This window comes from Apium graveolens, chromosome 7 (assembly GCF_009905375.1).
Source record: "Apium graveolens cultivar Ventura chromosome 7, ASM990537v1, whole genome shotgun sequence".
Classification (NCBI taxonomy): Eukaryota; Viridiplantae; Streptophyta; class Magnoliopsida; order Apiales; family Apiaceae; genus Apium; species Apium graveolens.
Window position 1 is genome coordinate 232695348 of NC_133653.1, and position 9869 is coordinate 232705216.

Below are 9869 nucleotides of genomic sequence, written 5' to 3' on the forward strand. Positions count from 1 at the left end.
ACTTGGAAATTTGGCTATTAAAAGGTATGTTTTGTTATGTGTTGATGTGTTCTTGTAGCCAAGATTTAGGCCTTGAATTCTCATGAATTTAAGAACTAAAATCATAAGGGCTTAAAGATATGGACTTGATATGGTCTTGGAGAAGTATTTTTACTTCAACTTTCTAAGTCATAATCTTGTTCATAGCATTTGGCAATGATTTATTAAAAGAGCCGAATGTATATGGATTGTTCTTTAGAAATTTCTATGAAAATGACTTTGTATGTTGCTATTAAAACGTTTTTTCTTCTAAAAATGATGAATTATAATGTTTAAACTCTTGAATGCTATGTATTTTTTCAAGTATATTAAGTTTTAAGACTTGCATGTTAGTTATAGCCCTTGCATAATGAAATTAACCCTTGCATGTTGATTTACAAGTGATTTTAGACTAGGAAACCATACTTGCTTGCTGTGAGCTTTGATACTTGATTTTTATGAGGTGCATGCCATGAATTATGTGTTAAAATGTTAATTTAAATATGTCATGATTAAAAGAGATTAAAATCAGTAGGTATCAAGTGCTTAACCTAAGTGTATAATTCGAATTATGCTTAGAACATAGAGATATGAAGTTGTCTAGCTAGTTGTCTCTCTTGACCCCTTGATAATTGGTAATAATGGTAAATAAAATGGAAATCAACCTTGTGCGCTATAGGTCAGTAGGTGTTAGCATGATATTAGGCTTGGTTGTTGGTTTGTTCAATGGTTTTGGTGGTTAAGAAGGGAGTTAAGGTGGAAATGATGCATTAGTCCTATTTGGACATAATTTAGCACTAGAAGTTTAGGTCATTTTAGGTATGCATTGGTGAGGCCTTGTTAGACCTGTAATAACCCCAATTTTTGGAATTTTTGAAACCCTTATGAATAGTGTTTTTGCTGATATTGCTGAATAAGAAAACTTTTCATGCCGCACTATGTAGGGGTTCTTTTATGGATATTCTGAGATTTTATTGGTACTCTATATGATATATAAGTGTATGTAAAGATCGTCAGAATCCAAATTTGAACCTTTTGAATTTTCCTGAAAATCCACCATATATCGAAAGAATTGAGTATAAGGTAACAGGATAAAAAGGATTTAAATTCAAGGATTTTGATAGAGGATCATAAAAGGAATATAATGTATTGAGAAAGGTTAAGGGAACCTAAGTAATAAGATCCCAGGTATGATCCCTCAAACGATAAACGAAAACGAAAGTTAAGCGAACCGTATAACAGATCTGCGGTCATTAGCCAAGTAATTAGAAGCTAATCAAAGAGATTAGTGGGGATGATGTCATCAAACCAATGAGAAGAGGACAAAGGTGGGAGGGTGACATCACTTGGTGACATAAGCATGACCAAAGGAAGTGTGTTGTTGGTTGAATTAGAACCACACAAAAGTTACCATAGTAAAAGGTAAGAAAACAAAACAAAAAAAATCAAAATCAACCAACCAATAAATCATTTCACCAAAACACAAAATTATTTCATTTCTTCATCCAAGAAGCTCTCGGCTTTTTCTTCTTTTCCAAAGAAAGAAAAATCAAAAACCTAGTTCCAAGCTTTGTTAAATTACAAGGTAATTATCTGAGACTCCTTATGCATAGTTATGGATTTCCTATAAGTTTGAGCTCCTAAATCATTCACAATATCTTCCTAAAAATCACGGAAGAAGATGGTGAATAGTGTTTTTCAAGAACTAAATTTTTTGTTCTTGAAGTTTTGTTTAGATTAAGCTTGGATAAGGACTTTAAGGGTGATTCCAAGCTATTCACTTTGATTCTCCACTCTCCAAGGAAGGTATAACCCCTCCAAACCCTAACTTTATTTGAGTAATTAGGTTTAGTTTTGTTGTTATAATTCATGAGAGGCTTGCTAGTTGTAAATGTAGAGATTAGTTGATTTTGTGAAGTGTTTGGAGTGGTAGTTCTTGGATTGTTGATTAATGAACTTAAGTGTAGTTTAAATTCAAGTTTAAGAATAGTATAAATTGATAATATGGAGTTGTTGGGGCTGTTATGGTGAGTTATGGATGGAATTTTGATTGGGTTGTGATTGTGGATTGATTGTGGGATGATTTGGAGTAGTTTAAATTTGGGTAATCGCGTAAACATAGCCGTCGTAATGTCTGATTTACTTTAGGCTGTTTTTGTTCTTAACATTAGGACCCGTGAACTCACTGCTAGGTTTTGACCATTGCCATGATTAGATAGTTCATGTTACAAGCTTCATTTTGATATGTAGTTCGTTTGATTCCGATGTACGGTTTAGGAGAAACGACCGTTTTAAGTAACGACGTTTCGCGAACGAATCATTACCCCTCGCCTTACTTTGAAACATAGGTTAAAGACCTAAAATGACTTGGAGTATGAAACATTTATGTAAAGTGTGTTAGGAAGTTGGTAAGACACTCGCGAAAGAATCGCCTTAAAACTCGTAATGGTTAATTTATTAAAAATGGTGGAGCCGAGGGTACTCGAGTGACTTAAGTGAATCGTTAAGCGCGAAAGCGAACGTTAGGACTCTAAATGGTTAAAGTCTAGTTTCTTAAGCGACCGGGGTTTAATCCCGACTTATGTTGTTGTTCATAGATTATCAGACCCACTCTAAGCTTAAGTCTATCCGGGAGCACTCAGGCAAGTTTTCTATCCGTTATACTATTGTTGTGATGTATACACTTGTACATGCATTACCTTGTGATAGATGCATAATGGTTATTTAGCAAATTCTTGCGATATATTGTAGCATGTGATATGGTATATATGCATGCCTGTTTCGTATTCTTGACACATATATCTGTTGATTCAGTTGATAATACCTATGCTAGAGATAAGCGGTAATTTGCATATACCCTTAGTATAGGGGACCCAAAGGTGAACTTTTTCTAAAACAGGGAGTCGAGGCTCCCGAGTATAATACATATATATTTATATATATATATATGAATAGTTTTCAAAACTATGAATCGAATAAGGTTTATTCGATAACTTTATTTTATTAATGAATATTATTTTGAATATTCATTCGAGGGCTTATGACCCCGTTTATTTTATTATTGAATATTATTTGAATATTCATTCGAGGACATATAACTCCGTTTATTTTATTAATGAATATTATTTTTGAATATTCATTCGAGGACATATGGCTCCGTTTATTTTAAATTAATGAATAATATTTTGAATATTCATTCGAGGACTTATGACTCCGTTTATTTTATTAATGAATATTATTTTGAATATTCATTCGAGGACTTATGACTCCGATTATTTACTAAAGAATATTCTTTATTTTATTAAAGAATAATGTGTCGATAATCAAACTTACTTTTGATTATTCAAATAAAGATATTATTTTCGTATAAGTATATCTTTAGTTATTTAATATTCATTTCAAGTATAAGTTTTACAACTTCTACTTCAATTATTTTTATATAGATTATTCTTTATGGGAATATTATTTAAATAATAATATTCAGCTATTTTCTAATATATTGGGACTGATTTATTTTATTAAATCAGCATCACCCCAAACATTCTTAAAAATGTTTTCGAGTCTTCAAAATGATTTTAAAGGTTAGGGCGAATCCCAAAACTCATTTTTATATTTAGGATCCTCCTTTCGAAGGGGATTTAAATACTCGCTCAAAACCTGAGGGATCCGGCTCTGTGGTGTATTTTATATTCACAACAAGGTTGCTATTTTGATAAAAGAGTTTTTGATTACTTACCCAACACTCGGGAAGTAAAATTCTTGGAACAAGTTAATCCATTAACAGACATCGCCTGGGAAATATCGGTGAGTTTTCCTTTCCAACTAGATACGACTTCTTGGTGGAGCCGTATCAACAAGTTTCTACTTGGGGAAAGTGAGGACGAGTTTTATGTTTCAGAGTCATGGATTTCATCTGAACTAGGAGTGGCGTAAGTGGTCGAGTGGCACCGGCCCAGCCTTATTATATTGGCCCAAATGGCCTGGAAGTTCCGCTAAGACGGTACATTCCTTAGGAGTTCAGTGTTCGGTTGACAAGTAAATCCGACAGGTTCTCCTCTACATGTAGAAAATGGTGGGGTTGCACTACTACGACTGATCATCGTAAGTGGTCTTCCTGGCACAGCAAACTCCCGTAATGAGTTCATCATCCAATCGGATATTTCTGCAACACTACCCAGAGCACTTCGATAGAAAGGCTACGGTTGGGCGATTGTTGAGTGTTGGCAGGGTCAAGTTTTCAAAATGATGTGTGCATCAAATGAAGTATCTCATAACTTCATTTTATTTTGATGATATTTTAAAGATTGATTCTATACAAGTTTTGTCTTGTAGCTTAATCTATGGGATGAACTATTTATACATTGAACGGTGGTACTTCAAGTAGTATTCGGAAAAGATATAAGTATATTGGAGTATCTTGTAACTTCATCTTTTAAACTTATATCTAGTAAATGATTATCTTGTGCATGACAAAGGTTTCAGAAAAACATTGAGACAAGGTTAGATATATGAGATCACCTTACAACGATATTTTTATACAGTTATACACTGGAACTCTGTGTGTATTATGCATGGAAGAGGACTTCCAATATTTTGAAAAGTATATATATATATATACTGAATATTTTACGACTTCATCGCATTAAGATATCAAACTTGGTTCATTTCTTTTGACCAAGACTTTCATGAGTACTATGAGAATGCTCATATATTGTTAATTATTATACATATTATTTTGGTGGGCTTGTTGCTCACCCTTGCTTTCTTCTTTCATCACACAACATCAGATAGACAAGATGAACAGGACCAAGCTCCCAATTCGCGAGCGGATAGGAAACGTTCCGCAGTTTCCTATAGGCATTGATGTCACTGTAGCTGAGGTAGGAACTACCAATAGGCTAGACTTTCAACTTTTGATGTACCAGATTTATGTATATTTATGAATTGTAATAATGGCAAAGAAATGTAAATTTATTCAGAAACCCTTTTAAGGTGTATTGGCATATAATTGTGGAATAAAATGACTTGTGATTATTTTTTGGATATTCATCTCTGAGACTATAACTTGTGGTGTGTGTGTTTATTGTGGGGTCACAGTACAGAGTAGTTGATTATTTATTAAGATTGGGTGTTATTAAGGAAAATGGAACTCGTGACAACCCGGATCCCCGACCCCGAATTTGGGGGGTGTTACAAGACCCAAGTTCAGTGGAGTTAGGACTTGGTACGTTCTTGAGTCCAGAAGCTTTAGATTGGATAAAATCATGCATTTGGTTAGGTGCACAAGCACAAAATCGAGAGAAACTCGGAACAGGGCAGATTTGGTACAAGTCCATATTTGACCCATTATAACCATGTTTTAGGATAGACATTCATTGGGACTTGGTTTATAATAGTATAATAAAGTCTTAGGAAGCTTAAAAAGTCATTAAAAGCAATATTTGAACAATTTAAGTGAGTTTTAAGTTGGTAAAAACAAAGCAGATTGGTAAGCCGGGGAATGTTTTGTTGCAACTTAGAAATTAGGAGTTTTGACCATGTCATGGGTAAGCCCTAATTAGGCCTCGGTTGGCCTTAGTTAGAGGGAGTGTCGGAGGAGTTTTTATAGCCATAGTTCATAGGAACTGAGTTAGAATCATGTGTCAAAAGTTAGTGCAAAACAGGACACTTTTCTGTCAAGAAAACAGGGGAACTTTGAACTTTAAGCTTAGGCCCAGGTAGGCCCAAGCTGGGCCCTTGAGCCACACCAAGTTTGAGAGTTTCCTTATGATCAGAAGAGTCTAGTGTAGAAGTTTGAGAGGTAAAATTGAAGTGTAAGGGTGTCAATTGTACTCATAAACCCTTTGGTGTCGTCCTGAAATCATTATAACGAGCACAATCACTTAACCTTTAGTTTTAGAGCACTTATGAGTGAGGCCTAGGTTGATCACCATAGTTTTAAGATGGTATAAGGTCATTAGAGTGTAAGACCTAAGTCAGGGTCAATAAGAACTTGATGGTTTAGAGAAGGCGCTTCGAGTTATGAGGTCGATATTAAGAGTTTTGGCTAGTTTAGCATAACTAAGTGACTTGAGTAAGTGGAGTGAGATCATCCAAGCTTAGAGATGCAATATAGTGTGTGGATATATTATTATGTACTTAAATGTGTTATGTGAACATGTGTGGCTATGTGAACTATTATGATTATAAGGTAATTATAAGTGTGTATGTGTATATAAGCCTAAAAGCCAATGTTCGTAATTTTGGTTTATAATTAGGTTGAGTTAGTGAGTATATATTATAATGAGGATATTATTATTTTGTGTAAGATCTCTAGACGAGGGTAAACTTGCCATTAAAGTCGAGTGAAGCTCCAGTTGCTCCCACCTGCCAGTCAAGTCAAGCCTTTCTCAAGGCAAGTGTTTTAACCTACCTTTTGTTTATACTGCAAGTGTGTGTTAGCCCAGCTTTTATATATGATGCGAGTATTCTAATTCACCTTGATATATATGATCCGAGTGGTTTTAAATCTATCTTTCATATTATATACAAATGCCATGAACCCTCAAGTATCTATTGCAAGTAATTTAACTTTGCTTGGAGATTGCCATGCAAGTAATTCAAAAGTCATACCATGCTAATATACCAAAGTAATTATGATAGTGAACCCTGTGTAAGTTGTACACAGTAACCTTATCTTGATACCTAAAAGTCATTTATTCCTTAAAGTCATTCATGATTACTTGATAACCCCATTCTTACCCACAAAACATGATACCATGTTATACTTTGAGCTGATGCTCACATTCTTTACAATTTAATACATAAGTCTTATCTGAAACCATTACCTTGAACCTAGTTTGACTTAGTTCCTTTATACTATCCAACAACCCTGTGAAACCTCATTGTCAGATTCATTGTGAATAGAAACTTTGCGATTCCATTTGATAAGGTATCAGTCTAGTTGATCATGGCTTTAAAGTTGATCTGGAACCCTTGATAAAGATGTTAATTGTTTAATAGTTTAACCGTCACTTGGCATCAAATAAATTTTTAAAATGAAAAAGTTAAAAAGTGGATTTTCAGTCCCAAAGGGGAGCAAATATTTTCTTTAAATAGTGGATCATGACTGAGATGCAAGTCCTTTCCGCTCTTAATTTGTAGGCTTAAAGGTTGCCTAGGGATCCCATTAATATTCTAGAACCCAGCGAGGTTCGGGATCACTTCGCGGCTGATCACCGGCTGTAATTCGTAGCGTCATAAAATGGTTTTTGATAAAGAAAGCTTTTGAATTGTTTTATCATAAGAAAAGATGCCATCACCCTGAAAGTTTATCTCTTGTTACTATATTATTGAATCTTTCATTTCCATTATTATTCTTTTATTATTGTTTCTGTATATTATAGCGCTTGTTGAGCATTTGGCTCACTACTTGCTTTCACCCTGATATTACAGCTAGCAGATATGGTTAGATTCAAGCAGAAAGCACCTAAGACTTGTGATGCCGATTCGTATGTTCGAGCTCAGGTAGATTAGTGATCGTTTTGTGTGAGGAAGATATTAAAATTAGGTTGTAATAGTTAATAGTGTTGGGCTGTTCCAAACCCTAAACTGTAAGATCTTGGATTCTGATATACTTATTTTCTTTTGTTAACTATTGTAATAATTTGTATAATATCTATTGTTAAGTCACGGCGTGACAGAAGTAATACCAATTATACTCTAACATTCATTTAATCTAAAGAAAAGTATACATTAATATTTTTTTAAGAATATTTGTACGTCATCCGGTCTAGTTAAGTATATTACTAGTCCAAACTATTTTTATCTATAACGGGTATAGTTTCGTAGATATTGTCTTCTTCATTTTGCAGTGAGGTGAAGTATAGTGAGGTGATTCTCTAACTAAGACCCAAGTCCTAGACGTACTAACAGGGAGTTAGTAGTCTTCGCACCGTGAGGAAGAGGAAAGACCCAAGACCAACTACTAAGATCCAAGACTGGCAAAAGCTTAGAGGGACAAAGACTACACCAAGGGTTCTACATCAACTTTGAAGAAATAATAGGGTGTTATTGTCTAAGATAGGTTGTGTAGGTTTGCACATTTATTTTAAGGTGGTAACCCGGAGTTACGCCCCAAGACAGATATTTGTGGGGTTGTAAAGGCTTCTCCGCCTACGTAAGGAGCAAATTTATATTAAGGGAAAAACTCGGGTCCTGGAGAGGAGCTTGGGTACTGGACGTAGGGGTGAGCGAATCTATTAGATATTGCGCCACCGCGAACCAGGATAAATCTCTCTGTGATATTTTCTTCCTTGTCTTTTATTTCTGCATCTATAATCTGTATCGGTAATAATTATAAAATGTGATAAATATTTTTAAAAATGCTATAATAATTTTTAAATTGGTAATTAAGCTATTCAACCCCCTTCTCGCTTAAAATAGCGCTTTTACGGGACCTAACGATTGGTATTAGAGCAGTGCTTTTTAATATGTTTGTTAAGTGATTTGTAGATTTACAGGCACAATAAAAAGTGATCCAAAATGGTGTATCTAAATACCATTGGCTGTGGTGAAGGTCCATCTAGCTCTCGCCCTCCTCTATTTGACGGCACCAACTTTGTAACATGGAAACTGAGGTTTCGCATTTATGCTAGATCTCAAGGAGTCAGAGTTTGGATGACCATAGAAGATGGAGTTGTTATTCCTACAAAAACGGTTGATGACATAATCATTGAAAAGAAGGTTAGTGAATATAACACAATAGAGGAAAAAAGAATGAATATAGCTGCTAAGGCAGAAATGGTACTCACAAGTGCACTTGCTGAAAAAGAATATAAAAGAGTAAATAATTTCAAGTCAGCACAAGAAATGTGGGATAAATTAGTGGTTACCTATGAAGGAACCACTGATATAAAATATTCTCGGATGGACACTTTGATCCAAGAATACGAGAAATTTAAACAACAAGAAGGAGAAAATATCATCAACATGGAAACTAGATTCACTCGCATTATCGATGAACTATCTCAACTCAGAAAGAGTTATACACAAATGAAAAGAACCGAAGAGTTCCTAAATCATTACCTCCAAGTTTGAAGGTTAAAGTAACTACAATCAAAGAGATGCACAATCTCAATGATTACAAAATAGATAATCTATTTGGAAATCTTCGTGCATACGAAGAAGATAATCAACAAGAAAAAGTCATTCCAAAAGTGGAAGAAAAAAAGAAAAACATGGCTTTAACAAAAATACTTATAGATGAAGAAGAAACCGACGATGAATTAAACAAAGAAATCCAAAGTCTCGATGAAAGCGAAATTGCTTTACTTATGAGACAACTACGTTGTGTGCTTCAAAATAAAGTTCAAAGATACATAAAAGGCTTCCTTAATCAAATAATCAACAAAGAGTTTTTAACTCTAATTGAAGGCCAAATTACTCTCAAAATTACACTCCTAACTATAATAGTAATTTTCCGTCAACGTGCTATAATAAAGGCAAAGGTATGCAAAATACTAATGTCTATAATAATAACACTCCTACTTACACTCCTCCCAAACAAAAAGAATAAAATACGGAGGAAATACAAGAGGTGTGTTACGAATGTAAACAACCCGATCACTTTAAATGAGAATGTCCTAAACTTATAAAAGGACGATCTCTCGTGGCTGTGAATGGGTGGGATTTAAGTGAAGATGAAAAAGCTCCGGAAGCTAGTGAAAAAATTGTGAATCTATGTTTAATGGCTATCAGGGATGCATCTACTCCAAAGGAAATCTCCACTTCAAATCAAGAGGTAACCCTTTCTTCAAACTTCATTCAATTACCTGAATCTAATTTAAATCTTGTATATATGAATAAACATG

The 9869-nt window shown here is 34.4% G+C and overlaps 1 protein-coding gene across 1 annotated transcript; it reads left to right on the plus strand.

Moving 5' to 3' along the window:
• Positions 1 to 8541: 8541 nt before the first annotated feature.
• On the plus strand, positions 8542 to 9096 carry LOC141674555 (uncharacterized). Its single transcript, XM_074481264.1, has one exon. The coding sequence runs from the start codon at positions 8542 to 8544 to the stop codon at positions 9094 to 9096; it is 555 nt and encodes a 184-aa protein (XP_074337365.1).
• The last annotated feature ends 773 nt before the right edge of the window (positions 9097 to 9869 follow it).